General features: G+C 40.3%; 1 protein-coding gene across 1 annotated transcript in view; it reads left to right on the top strand.

Moving 5' to 3' along the window:
• The window catches only part of nudcd1 (NudC domain containing 1), a 43,036-nt gene that overhangs the window by 11,433 nt on the left and 15,138 nt on the right, over nucleotides 1-16,465 (top strand). Inside the window, exons 4-6 of the mRNA XM_072674622.1 lie at nucleotides 767-944; nucleotides 2,246-2,434; nucleotides 11,877-12,084. Coding sequence (XP_072530723.1) covers nucleotides 767-944; nucleotides 2,246-2,434; nucleotides 11,877-12,084 — 575 coding nt within the window. The remainder of the gene's footprint in view (nucleotides 1-766; nucleotides 945-2,245; nucleotides 2,435-11,876; nucleotides 12,085-16,465) is intronic.

Genomic DNA, 16,465 nt, shown 5'->3' with positions numbered 1-16,465 from the left:
TGCGACACTCCCACAATGCACCATAATATACAGTGTACCAACGATATACACTAAACAGACATAGAATACCCATAATACTTTGTGTTGTATGGTTTTGAGATTTGCACGCAGCTTCTCTAAAGGAGAGTGACGTTCAGATGTTTTTTGTGTTGCACTCTGCTGTCATACATCAATGAGCTCACCAGATTTACACATGTAGGAAATAGTGAGTAGAGCACGGTTTTGGACACAGCTATAGAACATTTGTGGATGGACCTTAACCCCTTAACGCAGAAAGGCTTATTACAAAGTAAAGTGTATAATTCGGTAACTACAGGGACTTCTGTACAAACTGGTGGGGCTTTTCGTTGGTAATAGAAGCAGTTTAAGGGGTTAAACAAGCTCTGCATGCAGAAGGACCCAGGAATATCTCAGAACAAGAGGCCTTCTGCAAAGAAGAGTTGGGAAACATTCCAAATGTAGGAACTGTTGTCTAAGAAAAGCATTTGCAAGTTGTGAGTCCTATAAGTCCTGTGAGGTGCAACATTTGCCATTTTTATATATAAAAAAAAAACTGCTTAGTGTGTTTACTGTATCTCAAGTGTGCCCAAACCTTTGCATGGTGCCTAAACATTTTCATACGACTGTAGGGCCAGATCTTGAGATCTTTTGTTATTCAGTAACTTTGTGGAAATAGGAAAAGGATTCATAAGAAACTGATGTATCTGTTGGGTCCTAGTTTCATGATTTTGACTCTTTTGCTCTGCATTTTATTCCCATGAAACAGCCCATGTTCAGCCAGTCTCTCGGGGAGCCTTTCATCATCCTACACAGCCTTTCCCACGCCCAGGCAGGGATCCACACCATCGAGCTTCTGCTGTTGCGCATCCAGAAAGACCTGGCAGATGCCAAAGGCAGTGGCTTCTGCACCTCGCTTGAGTGGATTACCGTGGATCACTCAACTGGTGAGCATCTTGGTCTGTGAATGTACATTGTGCATTATTTTAACCTTTGGAATCAGATTTGCACTGTAAAATATTCCACATTTAATCAGAACCTCATTCTTTTTGCTCCAGTAAGGTTTGATTGCTAAGACTTTCTAAAGGAGAAATCCAACCCACCAAAACACCTCTTTACAGTAAGCATAGCTCAGTCATAAATATTCATCCAAATGATATTCAAAAGAGGAGGTTTAATTTTTAGAAATCCATATGATTGCTGCTTGCACTGAATCTGAATATCTATGGTATGTAACCAAATCAAACAAAGAGTCCGTTTTGAGCTGCAGCTCCCATGCAGGAGTCATAATGTTTCCATTATTTGTAAGATTAATAGCATTATTATTATGAATCAGCCTTTAGAATATGAACAAATCAACCAAAATAATAAATGCTGCTTATTTAAAGAAAAACAAACAACTTGAATTGAGACCTTTTCTGATGTTTATTATCTCTAAAGCCAAACCTCTAAGATTAGGTGTCTTCTTCCACTTTTTAAAAATTTGTTTGTTTTTTAAGATTGTACCACATTTGGAAGCTGAATTGGCAAAAAAACAAGGACGGACAAATCAAAATGACTGCAATTCTGGTTAAGGGTGTAATAGTATGTGTATTCGTACCAAACGGTCACAGTACGGGGCTTGCATGGAGAATACATATTATGGTAATTATGGTGCTATTATGATAAATATGGTCATTTCACAAGCTTGCGTTCCAGCTGACTCTTGAAAGCAAATAAAAGGGATATATATATATATATATATATATATATATATATATATATATATATATATATATATATAATTGTCCACTGCCTGTTTATTACTGTGATTAAATGCCCCCTTGCCTAACTGGGCAAATATGTTTCACCACTTCTGTCCTGATTTCTCTGCCAATCATAATGTTCAACCCTAGTAATCTTTTTACAGTCTTTGTTAATCACAGTTCCTACAATTAATCCATTTTAGGCAACTTTTTATTAACTATCAAACTATGTTTTGTTTTTCAATTTATCAAGCCTTTAGGAACATCTGATGGGAGAAATCACATGGTTCTGATTAGAGCTTCAGTAAAACAGCAGGAGAATCATCAGGAGCTAATCAGATTAAGAATCAGTTAATTATACAGTATTGCCAAACCTTTTCGCTCTACGTTAGACATACTACAGTCTGCTACTTTTAAACTCTCGCCCTGCGGTGCCAGTTACCTTCTATCAGTGGGATCTGATTCTTCATTATTAAAGTCTAATTGTGCTTTAATATCTCTAGGTTCGGAAAAGAAGTATGAGATGCGGAAGAGGAGGTTGATGAAGGGCAAGTCAGTCCCTAACTATGCTGCACTGGAGGCTCAGGGGAAAGGGCTGATGGTGGCTTCAGAAAAACCCTTCAGTTTCAAGGAGGTGGATGGAGTTCCTCTGGAGGAAGCACCAGCTGATGATATGGAGGTGGAACCCTCAGGTCAGAGTAAAAAAGATCTAATATTCTATTTTTCTTAAATATTTGAATGCATTATAAAGAAGATAATGCATCATTTTTCCAAAATCATTAAGCAGGCGCTCATAGCCTTTGCGGGCGACTAACCAGGCTGAATCATGCTAACAGCAGCTGCAGAACTAGATTTAAATATTCAAATGAACATTTTCCACATTCAGATATGCATTTTCTTCCATTGAATTTAACCATTTGATTTTGACAGCCCTAGGAGTTGGTGAGGTACATAAAATGCACAAAATGCATTTGACTTGGTGCCTCCATAGTAACTTAAAAAGATTCCCTGGGCTTTCCAGAAGAAAAAATCTGTGAGTAGGCGTGCGCAATGTTAGCAACCAGTGTGTATTAATATAGCTACAGGGAAATAAGGAAAATGTACCTTGTCGTCAGTTTGATAAAGTAGTTGCGTCATCCCATTATTTGCTCAGATCAGTTCTGCCACATTCAAGATTCAAGATTCAAGAGTTTTATTGTCATATGCACAGCCGAAACAGACAGTTACGCTGTACAATGAAATTCTTACTTTGCTGTCCCTCCATTCACCAATAGATAAAGATAACAAAAAAGAAATTAATAATAACAAATATATACAAAATAAATAAAGTATAATAATATAAGTTGAAGTAAATAAAATTAAAGTAAACTTTTTCCTTTTTTACAATTAAAAAAAATTAAAATAAAAGTTACATGTGCTTTTATGTGCAAGTATGAGCATGTGTAGTCACTAGTGCTGGAAATCTACCTACTTGTAATCTCAGTCAAATGGATACTGTAGTGGATAAACCTTAGCCCCACACATTAAAATCCAGGAGTCGATTTCCCCCAAAGGGGGAAGCACTTTGCTGTTAGCTGCTGTTGTTAAAACAGAGCGTCACAATAAGAGACCATAGAAAACAAGACCAGTGTTCTGTTCTTTAAATGTTGTTTAGCTGTGTCACACCTATGTAAATTAACCACTTATACATTGTTGGAGTTGAAGCTTTGCACATAATGCCCTTCAAATATGTCAACCTATGAACTTACCTATGAACCTATGACCAACTAACATTTTTACAACCCAGTTATTTTGCCTCAGAATGAAACATGTAAATATGCCATTAATGTTTTTTATTGACTGATTAATGTCACTATCACATCCCACAGCAACACAGCATAGCATAGCATAGCAAAGAATTACCTGTAACACTGTAACAAGAACATTTGGAATTATTACAGAGTTGTACCAAATACTGCTTTTAGTCGCACTTCTACCTTCCCCTGAAGTAGCCATTGAGTTTAGCCTCGAAAGGCTTTGCTTATGTACATTTTTAAGGGGGAAAAATACGAATATAATGAGTTAAGCCTTTGATTTTGGGGATTTTGAGGATTGTGCACACTTTACATCTCTGATTTGCATTTAAATAAGTGCACAACAGTATTCAACTATGCCAAAATAAGTACAGTTTTCCATTCTTGGGCACATTCAGAAACGTTCTTGGTATCAGTACTGACAGAGTTTCCTCATTTCTGTCCATTGTGGTGGTTAAAAAAATCAGTCCATTAGGGTTTTCAGAATAACAGTGAGCAGGTGCTTTATACGTCACCATTGTATGAATGTGACGAATGTGTCCACTGGTCATGCTCTTATGTGCCACATCATGCTTATATCATCCTGAAAATGCATCCAATCCAGATGCCATCATGGACTGTTTTCTTAAAAGGATTAATCAGCTGGTAAATCACTGGTTATTCAGTGCAGGGTTGTGGGTGTATCTTCTGTGCTTTTATAAAAACCTAAAATGAACAGAATCATTAGATTAATCAAAGGGATTGCTTTTCACAGTGCAGTAAGTCTGTAAAAGGCTCAGTAATTTTTTTGACGTTACCCTACCAATTAAGCTATCTAATAGATAATATACTGGGTAATAAATAAAGTGTTTAAAATCCATTACAGTTCACACTGCTTTTCCTTTCATGAGGAATTATAGCAGAATAGCACCCAGCACCCAGTCCATTATTAATATTGTAAGATAAACTGAAAAGCTGCTCTCAGATTAGAACTGAACTGCCCGGCAAGTAATTGGTTAGAGTAATTGGTGAAGAATGATGGACTGGCTGTCTTTGTGTCTTCTATATTTCTCCATTTAACTGCATTTTCTCACAATATTTTGAAAAATTCAAACTTTTAGAAATAGGGGGCCTTTTACCGATGTTTATTTTAACCCTCAGATGTCAGAAAAAGCATGGTTTCATTATAGAATTATACTGTGATGAAAGTCATTTTGCTGCCAGACAATTTCACGTCTAGGTGTTGCCAGCAGAGCAGCACCACATTAGGCAGTTTAAGTGTGTTGCCCAAGGGCACAACGAGGAGTACCCAGTCAGTAGTGGAATTTTGCTTTTAATTGCCTGTCATATTTTTTTAATTGTTAGACCCGTTCTCACGTATTTGGATATTGCTAAAAACATAGGTTTTCTTTCAGCCTTCAGCAGCCTTTCTGAAAATCTCTGTCCGAGCCAGAAGGCATAAACGGCCCTACAGTGCTCACGTGAGCATGTCGGACCAGCAGGAGGCGATCTCACACAATTCGATTTCGCACAAAGACGCAGAACCTGATTCATATCAGGGAGGGAAAAAGCTCAATTTGGAAGAAAATCTTAACATTGAGTTTTTTTTCCGTTACCATGGTGATGGCACTGTCTGAGTCACCCACACACTCCTGATCAGGCAGTGTAGTTTTTGTAACTTTTTTAAAAATTTGAGCGCAGAATGTTCTGTCACAGTGACTGTAGTCTATCTGGTAGTCTGCCTCCTTTCATGCTCTTCTTCAATGGTCAGGACCCCTCAGGACCACCACAGAGCAGGTAGTGTTTGGGTGGTGGGTCAGTCTCCAACACTGCAGTGACACTGACGTGGTGGTGTGTATTGCACTGGTATGAGTGGATCAGATGCAGCAGTGCTGCAGGAGTATTTAAACAGTGTCCACTCACTGTCCACTCTATTAGACCCTACTACCTGGTTGGTCCACCTTATTATTGTAAAGCCCGAGACAAAAGCTCATTTGTTGCTGCACTGTGTTCATCTGTGGTCACAGGAGCTTCCAAACCAAGGGTGGTCAACATATTCAAATGCATTCTTGCATTCAGCAACAACCCCACCTCAACCCCAACTCAGCCCCAGCTCATCCCAATGGATGGAGCACCATCACTCCAGAGAACAGCGTGCCACTGCACCACAGCTCAGTGCTGGGGGGCTTTATACCCCTCTAGCCCGCGCATGGCATTAGGCATGGTGCCAATAGGTCCATGTTTATCTGCTCCACACAGTCCTGTTGTATTGGTAATACTTCTCTACAGGGACTAGATAAGCTATGTGCACATATGTGAACGTTAGAAGAGGTGTCCACAAACATTTGGACGTATAGTGTGTGAATACAAATACAGGGCTACAGATGTTACCAGATGGCCTGAATTGAACATTTGAAAGTTTTACTTTTAAAGACTTTGAAATGAGAGAACCATTTACACCACCTTCCTTTTATAAGATAAAAAAATGATTTATGTGACATTGAGCTCAGGGTACCATAGTTTCACACAATGTCGGCGAGTTGGTATCCATAGAAACTACAGAAGGAATCGTACAGACCGAATGCTTCAAAACAAAACACTAGAGAGAGAAGGAGAGAGAGAAAAAGGAAGTGAGCAAGAGAGGACCGTGTGGATTTTCTTTTGTCTAGCTTTATTTAACCTTTTATTTTTCCTGTGCGACTCTATAGATAGCACTTCTTCAGCCTGCTTACGTAAAACTATGAACCACTCTGTTACGTTTGTAGGCACATTCCCTGGCTCCCAGGATATGTATTGATCCTTTTAACGGTAGGACCACAAGGCACTTCAGTGCAAGGTCTACGGATATACAATATACCAGTATGAACCGCAATTTTTCTGAAGTAGGAAAAAAGCAGATTGATGGCTTGCTATTGCATGCTTGTGAGATGCAACACACAGTAGGACCCAAAAATCTGACAGAAAGAACTTTTAAAGGCTGAAGTTCAGTAGTTCATGATATTAAAATTTTATCTACAAGTAGTCATTCACTACTTAAACCTCCCCTATCATGTGATTCTACCAGTGCTGGGAGGGCAAAGGCTAGCATGTGCTTCCACTGCGTCACATGAAGCCAGCAAAGTGTCATTGGACGGTTGAACAAGCGAAAAGAAGAGGGGAAAACTGCTACTTCTGTTATTTCAGCTAAAAGATGACCACACTTATCATTGCACTGAATGACTGGGAAGAAGAAGGGCCATCCTACTCACCATGAAAGAGCAAGGCCAGTTATGTTAGCTGGGACTCCTATATACAGATGGCTGTGGCATCACCTGGGATCGAACCGATGAACACCCGCTGATGGCTAACAGACAGTCTGACTAGCATTGTGCTGAGTGATGGTGATTAGGATGGCCCTCCCTCTCTTTCCAAAAGAGACTGAGGCTGGAACTCCTGACCATTGATGGCTGTGGCCTATGACCTCCCAGTGATAGCCAACAGAGTATCTGCACTGGCAAGGATCTGACTAGGTATTATCATTTCTACCAAGAGAGAGCGAGACCAAAAAGGCTGTGGCATCACTGGAGAATGAATCAGTGATCTCCTGGTAATGTAACCAATCGTTGAACAGTTGAGCCACACTGGAAGACCATCACATTTAAATCTAAGCACATTTTAACATTTATATAAAAAACTGAGATTATGTTAGTCTTATATTTTCCACTGAATCTGGGTTCAAGCTACTCATTAGTCTTTTACACAAACTTGTAGAGCCCATGCAGCTTGACTGTGTGTGTTCTGGAGGGAGCGTCTGGTAAATAATGCAAAAAATAGAAGCCCTGTCACTTGTGTTTTCGGACTTTCAGATCCTTCTTTTTGTGTTAAAATACAGAAAGCAATTAACAGGCAAAGAGCTTCACCATCACATAGCACAGCTTGTGCTCACGCAATCAATAAAACACAACAACTCCAGCCAGGCAAATAATGAGCTAAGCAAAAAACAGACCCCAAACTAGCTGTAAACCTTTCATTAAGTTGTGAAGTGAAGCACATAAAGCCCAGTTGCTGCTATAACTGTACACTAATTGCTAATTTACCAACCTACAGTTCTATTTAATTAGAAATTAAAGCACTGCTGATTCAGAGGCAGTCATTTCTAAATCTCACCCACTATCTAGGACTCCGTCTGTCAGATGACGCTACCAGTGCTTCCTGCTGCTTATTGGACAGCTGAGTGAGCTTGGAGGAGAGCACTAATTACCAATTCTGTTACGTCAGTGGTAGGAGGGCCATCCAACCCACCCAGAGAGAGCAAGGCCGAATATGCTTTCTGGGACCCCGTACAGGAATAGCTGTAGCATCACCGAGAATCTGCCTAGTTCACACTGTTCATATGCACACAGTGTTTGTTTGGAAAAATCCAAGAATTTTAATGAAGTAAAGGAATTGTTAGAAATCCGGCATACAGGAGTCAGGAGAATGGATCTTTAGCGTTGGAATTTATTCATGTGCAAACAAAAAATCATACACAGGCACAGCTTAGTTGATCACGGACAGTCTAGTCTAGTAAGACCATGTCCAGTCTATTCCAGGCCAGTCCGACCCAGCCTAGTCTGATCCAATCCAGTCTAATCAAATCCAGTCTCCTTACTCTTGAATCTGCCTCCTGTATGCCGATTACCCAACCCACCGCTCTCCCCCTATCCCGTGTAATGCTCCTGACATTGGGAGGGTGAGGACTGTCACATGCCTCCTCCAACACATACACAACCAGCCGCTGCCTATTTTGTGAACTGCAGCTAACACCAACCAACGCACTCTGAGGAAAGCACCAGATAGTCAGCTCTGATAAAGGGCTGTCAGCTGGCTATCACACTTCAGTGATGTGGGTAAAGGGAGATCCATCCACCCACCTGGAGAGAGTGACCAATTGTGCTCTCTCAGGCTCCGGCAGCTGATGGCAGGCAACATGACCAGGGATTTGAACAAGCGATTCTCAGGTCATAGTGGCAATACTTTAGTCCACTGGACTGCTTGCTTATAGCTTCGGCAGTTATTCTTCTGTTTGTTCTAAATAAACAGCCTTCATTCAGCTTCCGTAGGCTTTATTGATTGCAGTTCACGTCACCTGCTTGGGGCATGAATAGGTACCCTCTAAGACAAGAACCTTAAGGACCACTCTCAGTTTTCCCTGCTTTACGGTGTAAGCATTGTTCTTTGACGTTGCGGGAGCTAATGACTCATTCTGTGCCTCTGTCTGGGCTTTATAAAAAGGATGTAGGGTATTCATCAAGACTTCAACCCCACACATTTAATGAAGCTATGCACACTCAACATTTGGGCACTTTACGAGGTGCATTAGGCACCCTGTGTAAGAGAGGGCAAAACACCACTAATTCTGACACGCGCACGCTAACGCTCACTACAGGGCCGGATGCTAAATTACGGGAGCCCATAGAGAGAGTGAGAAAAGCAGCAATTGAATGGATGGGTGCACTGTGAATGTAGACACACATGCACACATACACATACTGTTGCAGGTATCACGTCAGCCTTCATTATCTCATTCGTACTGTGACTGGGATCAGACCTCGCCTGACTAGATCAACAACAAAAGAGAACAATGAAGCTCCAGCTATGTACCGCGGTCACATCCGCGGTTGCGCTTCTGAGCGTTCGCTGTGGGAAAATTGCTCCAATTTTACTAATAAGGTTTTGCCAGATATTACAAAGATGTAAGTGTGTGTGAATCAGCCCTCAGTGGTTCTCTCCTGCCATTTTGCACTTTCATTTTCTCACTTTTATCCTTTTTTCCGTTACATGGACCTTAGTTAAAAGGACACCCCCCCAGCTCCACTGTATCCACACAATGATCCGTAGTGTTTCTTAAAGCAAGAAGAAGTACAAAGGAAGATGCAATGCTGCTCCTAGTTTAGCTGTGAAAATTCTGCTCAAGTTTAGCCAAGAATCTCTATATCGACTGCAAATAATAGCAAAATAGATGTTCTGCTTTTGATTTATTAAGGTTTACATAATACCATACATATGAAGTCCACATTGGCAAGGAAAAACTCCTCAGAGCTGGAGGAAGAAACCCTGATAGGAACCAAGACTCACAAGGGGAACCCATCCTCCTCTGGTCAGAACTATTAATAAATTATTGATAAAATAAAAGACTGCTCAGCTGTTCAAAAGAATCATATCATATAATAATCATAATCTAGTATAACCTAATATAACCATAGTGGTGATGGTAAGATTGATGAGAGCAATGATGGTTAATGTGGTAATAATAATAGTGGCAGATAGTTAAGAGTCTGGAGTTTTTGAATACCTTTGATATTTGTGTTTTGTTGTATAGCTGCTGCTAATGGGTCTCTAAAAATTAGAAACAGAAGGGGGCATTCTTGCCTGGTACCTCTGTGTAGTATGAGATTTGGTGATATTAGTCAATTTATATTGTGGCCTTGTGTGTAGTGTAAAGAGCTTTTATCCAATATGTAAATGACTCTCCGAGCCCTGTTTTATGTAATGAGGCAAAAGTGGTTTCTGTTTATCCTGCTTTTTCCTGTGATGGGCAAGTTAATGACGTCTGCAAATGTCTTTATTGTTTGTATCGTGCTTAGATAAACTTAATGTAGACGAACATTTGTTGTGGGATGTATATATGGGAGACAGTCAGGCACGCCAGATGTGAGACAAATATGTCTTTAGTTCAAATGTGAATATTAGCAGAATGAAGATATTAGTATGACTTGTTGACCATGTTTTGATCAAATCACTTCACTGTTTTTGTTTTTGTCGATCTTAATGTTTTAACCAGGTTTAAATGTGCTTATGCACCAAGCTCTGAACTTAATGAAACAGATGTGAGATGATGGACCTGCCATTGCCACTTTGGAACAAATTAAATGAAAAGGATCTGTGTGCATTTGTGAAGGACAGACAAAGAGAGCGTCAGAGAGAGACAGTGTAATGAGACAAATGATGTGGACTTGAATTCATTATATTTTACAAAAGAATATCAATAGGGCAGCGTATGAGTTAATGTGCATTTACAAGGTGAGCGTTCACAATGGATTCTTTTGTCACTCTCCGTGGTGCTGAAATTCATCATACTAAAGCACTCTGCTCTGACTGTGAGCCTGTCACTGTTACAGCTCAGCTGTGTTACTCACAGCTGGGGGTGGACAATATATGTTCTTGGTGTCACGATAAATAATGTAGCACTACACTTTTCTGATCACATCATGTTTGTTGCCAGTACTACCAGAACACTGACCATCTGCATGTGGATGCAGTGCAATTATAAATGACAACAGTTCAAATGTAATATTATTATGTAGTTTAACAAGTGGTTCAACATTCTGTTGGCCATGTTCTATCTTCCTCTTGTAGCAAGATTGTTAGTTAACTGAGACAACAGTCAAATAGATATTTCTCAAGATTAATCCTGAAGACTATTACAATAAATAAATCCCTTCAGTGCATTGAAACATCGTGATATCACAGCCATTGACATTGTTTAAATGTGACATGAACAGGGATTCTATTATATTTGATCAATGCACTTATATTGTTTGGTAAGCAAAATTTTTAATTGCAAGCAGCACATGGTTACACCCCTACTATATTGTTTGAAGTTTGAATAGCCCACTTTTGCTGTACCATAGTATCCTTTAGCATATAAGAAAGAAATGAGAGCTAAGCAGGCCAGAATACAGCCTCCACATGGTGCCATTAGTTTTTACACAGTGTTACATCTACAGTGTTAAAACCCTGTGTGAACCCTGACCCCCCCCCCCATCTGTTGCATTGATTCACCAAAAATGTACTAACGTGTTTACATGTTTTATTGTATTTTTCTAATATTAGATCTTACACTTTCTGCTAAAAATTAAACATGACAGTGTTTGACAATGTATTTTGTAGTAATCAGGTTTATTTTGATGCATTTTTTATGTTTTTAGGTTGGAAAGCTGGTTTTAACAACAACGAACGATATTGATATTGAATTAATTATGTTTGCGTCCATTATCCATCCAGCAGGACTTACAATGATTTACACAGGTGTTGCTGTGAGAATGCGAATGCGCTGTGGGAAGCGGATTAGATAAACTAGTGGAATTATTTCACAGGTCACATTTTGCCCAACTGCCCAACTTTAAATCTAATCTAAACTATTAACAATTCTCTACAGAAAAGACAGCAGTTCAGAGTACATCACAACAGCTACAGTTAATAGTTAGAAGAGAATCATAATGAGTAGACATTTTCAGGTATTCCTTATTTTTGTCTGTATCAAGACAAAACTAAAGTATCAAAGCTAATTATATATTAATATTATATAGAAATAAATATCAATTTCATATTCTGTTTGTAGACCCAATCTACTTCTGGCAGCAGACAGAGGAGGATGTCACAGTGTGTGTCCGTTTGCCAGAGGGCACAGGCAAGGACGACATACGCTTCAAACTCTCAGTGGACAGCTTGCGTGTAGGTGTGCGGGACTACGCGCCTCTGCTGGAGGGCCAGCTCTGTGCCCCTGTGGATCCTGAGGCCAGTGTCTGGACCATTAAAGATGACAAGAGGTGAGAGAATCATCTTAACCCTTTAAAGCCAAGTGTATCATATTCGGTGCATATTTTGAGTTTTTGAGACCTCTGCAACATCAGCATGAAAAAGAATTCTTAAATAATATGAAAGTAATTGTGGCACGACCTTTGGGGGGAAGGGCGTAGCCATGGTGATCTAGTAGTTAGCTTAGCACAGAGACAACACAGATGTGGGTGTTGAGTAACACGAAGTGGCCTTTATTCACACACACACACACACACACACACACACACACACACACCACCCCAAGCCATCTTCTACCCCTGAGTCTCTTCCGTCTTCATCTTTATGCTTTTGAGGCCCTTGATTCCACTAGAGGCCTCTCTCGTCTACATGTGTGTGGGGGTCTGTAGTGCACATACACTATTAGGACAAAATTATTACATGAAATCAAGAGTATTAAAACAGTTTATCCTGCTTTTGGAGATATCCCTACTGTCCAGGGAAGGCTTTCTATTAGATTTTGGAGCACTGTGTTAGTGCTTTGGAACACGAGAGTGTTGGATGATCGCCACCTCACCTCATCCCCAACTTTCCAACTCATTCCAAAAATATTGGATGGAGCACCATCCATCATTCTAGAGAGCACAGTTCCTTCTGTTTCACAGCTCAATGCTGGGGGTGCTTTATACCTCTCTAGCCCATGCCTGGCTTTAGGCATGGTTACAATTGGTTCATGAGTCCTATTCTATTGGCAGTATTTTTATTCTCTAGTGTCTACAGGGAATAGAGAAGCTATGTGTGTGTGTGTGTGTGTGTGTGTGTGTGTGTGTGTGTGTGTGTGTGTGCGCACACAACTGTGTCAGCAGTAAGGGCATCTTTAAGTAGCTGAATGCATTCGTTAGAGGGGGTGTCCACAAACATTTGGGAAAAAAAGGGTATCTATGGGGAACATTTCTGCCTTTGTTCGTTAGAAATGTGTGCAGGAAGGAGGCATGCATGCTGAAGTGCACTCCTATGTTCTGAAAATGAATGTAGAAATTTAAAGTACTTATTAAATTGATGCTCAGTGGGAATATGGAAAACATACCACTTGTGTGTCGATGGGATTCTTGGAAATTGAGCAACTGAGGCTTGAATGCAATTTCATGTATCTAGTTTGGATCCCAAATAAAATTATTACATCTGACGTCAGTCAGATGTTCAGGATGATTACATGTCTGATTTGCAAGTCCTGTGAATTTCCCCACTGCGGGACAAATAAAGGATTATCTTATCTTATCTTAGTGTGTGTAGTTGAATAATATAATGTGTGTATACATACATACATACACACATACATACATATGTGTATGTATGTATGTATGTGTGTACAATTCAAAGCCTTTATTGTACCGTTATTTATACATGGCCCCCCTCATTTCAGGGAACCGTAGTGTTTGAGACATACAGGGATAGGTACAGTATAGCAGTCACGTGTAGTACTTTTGCATATCTCTTGCATGCAGTGCTCCAGTACCTGTATCAGCCATACATGTCCAAGTCGTTACACCCCCGCTACCATGCTTCACAGATAAGGTGGTATGCTTTGGGTCTTGAGCAGTTGCTTTCTGTCTCCAAGCTTTGCTCTTGCCAGCGCTCTGGTTAGTCTTGGTCTCATCTGCCCACAAGCCATTTTTCCAGAAATCTCCAGAAAGTATTTTTTTTTTTCAGATTGTAATCTGGCCTTTCTGTGTAGTTCGTGAAGTCTTCCGCAGATAGTAGTCTGACAAGTCTGCCTCATAAATGCTCTTTTTGTTGACAGACAGTGTAGGATTTTTTTACTTTACCATAGTAAGGATTCTTCTGCCTTCAGCAGTAGAGGTCTTCCTTGGCCTACTTCTTAATGATCTTTCACTCTGTTGATTTTGGTAATCACAAAGTTTGACCGATGTCTCTAATAGCTTCTTTAACTCATTGGCATAGCTCTTGTCCTCATGTTGAATAATGGGAACTACAGATTCTAAAGGTATTTGAAAGCTTAGAAGCAAGCCTAGGTATCTTGTGCCAACACTAAGGCAGCAGTGGAACACACAGTTATCATAAACACCTGTAAAGCCAAATGTCTCAAACATCATTGTGCCCTGGAATGAGGGGCACTGTGTAGAAAACGAAATAGTAAAATTGAAATGTATGCTATTCCCTTCAGTATGCGCTCCAGAAAGGTGTTGTTGCAAGTAAAGAAGGCCATCATTGGGATAAAAAAACACAACATCGCAGAAAGATTGCAGAATCGTCAGAAATCAACATTTTTGTGAAATGAAAGAATAAACTGGTTGATGATGATGTTGTTGATTGTTCTGTTGGTTGTTGTGTGCTGCCTTCTTTGGACGTTGTGTTTTGGATGTTGTGTTTGTGGTCTTTTGCTCATCTCATTTGGATCACTGCAATTGACTTTACCTTGGTATTAGTAAAACCTCTCTGACTCATTTACAGTTAGTGCAAAATGCAAAAGCTGCAAGATTGCTCACGGGTACTAAAAAAACCAAGCTCATATCTCTCCGGTTTTAGTTTCTCTCCACTGGCTCCCTGTTTAGTACAGGGTCCAATTTAAAGTTATTTTACCTGTTTTTAAGGCCCTGCATGGGCTTGTACCAGCTTACATTACAGAATTACTAAAACCTCTTTTCCATTCCAGGTCTTTGAGGTCTTTAGATCAGTGGCTCCTAGCTGTTCCACGATCTCTGCTGAAGCCCAAGGGTGATCAAGCCTTTACTGTTGCAGCCCTGACACTCTGCAACAGCCTACCATTAGACATTAGGTCCACCCCCTCTGTCTCTAATACAAGACTATGTTTTGCTGTGTGTTGTGTTTTTTTAATATCATATGTGTACATGCACTTTTGCTGTTTTGCTGTTGACATAAAGGTCAAATATCAACAGTCTTTCTGCAAAATCATGTCCAGCACCTTATGAGAATGGAAACAGACCTTGGCTTTTGAAGATAACAAGTGATTATGCTGTTGGGACACTCAGAGGGAGCTTGTTCCATCCCTTTGGTGCCAGGACAGAGAAAAGTCTGGGTGCTTATGTTCCCTGCATCCTGAGAGATGGTGGGTCATCCCAAGCAGCACTTGAAGCACGAATGGTACAGATCTGGTTTTGATCGTTGCCATCAAGGAGGGAGTTGCTGGCCCGTTTCTGACTTTGTACGTTTGTAGCAGGCTGCTACAGTTACGCAGCAAGGGCGTAACATGGGTAAACGTCAGCAGGTTGAAGATGCCTCTGTCGTGTGTGTGTGTGTTGGCCGTGGGTGGGTTTGTCTGTTTCTCAGTTTGAGTGTGTAAGCATAAGTGAGTGTGTAACTGTCTCTATTGTCCATAGATGGCTTTTTACTAGATTTTGGAGCATTGCTGTGAGGATTCGATTGCATTAAGCAACAGAACATGAGGTCGTGATGTTGGATAACCTCCAGAGAGTCCAATTCTACGGGGGCTGGAAAAGGGGTGTGTGTGCGTGCAATTGCACATCTGTGCCAGCAATGTTGTGCAACTTTGAGTAGCTGAATGCATTCATTAGAAAACGGTGTCCACAAACTTATATGGACATATATGGGGAACATTTATGCTTTTGTTCGTTGTGTGCAAGAAGGCTTGCATGCTGAAGTGCACTCCTATGTTCTGAAAATGAATGAACAAAGAAAATGAATGAAAAAAGAGCATCTTCATCAATAAACTACATTTCTGTTTTGGCTCTTTTATAAAGATCCTTCATAACTGGCTGCCCACTGGCGTGTATTTGTTTTTAGCTTGGGTAGCAATTTAAAGTACTTTGATTGGAAAACCATAATAGTCAGTAACAATATGGAAAACATACCACTTGAACATACCATTCATTGAGGGTCCTGAGAGTTTTGTATTCCAAATAAAATGATTGCGTCTGACGTCAAATCAGTTGTTCAGGTTGTATACACTTCAGTTTCACCATGTTGAAATCTCATGTGAACAAAGTGTGTGGATAAAACCGATGCAGAGCCATAATACAACACGGCCATGCATCTGCAGCGACATCTCTCTGGTGTGTGAGTGACGAGAGAGCAGCATTATATCTGTGAAGTGTGGAAGTCTCATATGGACACGGGTGTAAAAGGACAAATCCTTAAGTAAGTCAACCCAGAGACTGTTAATTGCTAAAGGTCCTGTCATTCAACAAAAAGAGCCAATCAGCTTATTGGTTATGGATAAAGTCCCGCCCTTCAATAAAGAGTCAGTCAGCTTGCTGGTTATGGTTGAGACCCCTTCAACAAAAAGAGCCAATCAAGTGTCTGGTTATGAAAAAGTCCCATCTTTTAACAAAAAGAGCGTATCAGCTTGCTGGTTACAGATAAAGTCCCACCTTTTTTAACAAAAAGAGCCAACCAGCTTGTTGGTTACAGTCT

The sequence above is a fragment of the Salminus brasiliensis genome, chromosome 3 (assembly GCF_030463535.1).
Source record: "Salminus brasiliensis chromosome 3, fSalBra1.hap2, whole genome shotgun sequence".
In the NCBI taxonomy this organism is placed as follows: Eukaryota; Metazoa; Chordata; class Actinopteri; order Characiformes; family Bryconidae; genus Salminus; species Salminus brasiliensis.
The sequence above is the reverse complement of the archived record's forward strand: the minus strand, read 5'-3'. Positions and strand labels throughout refer to the sequence as shown.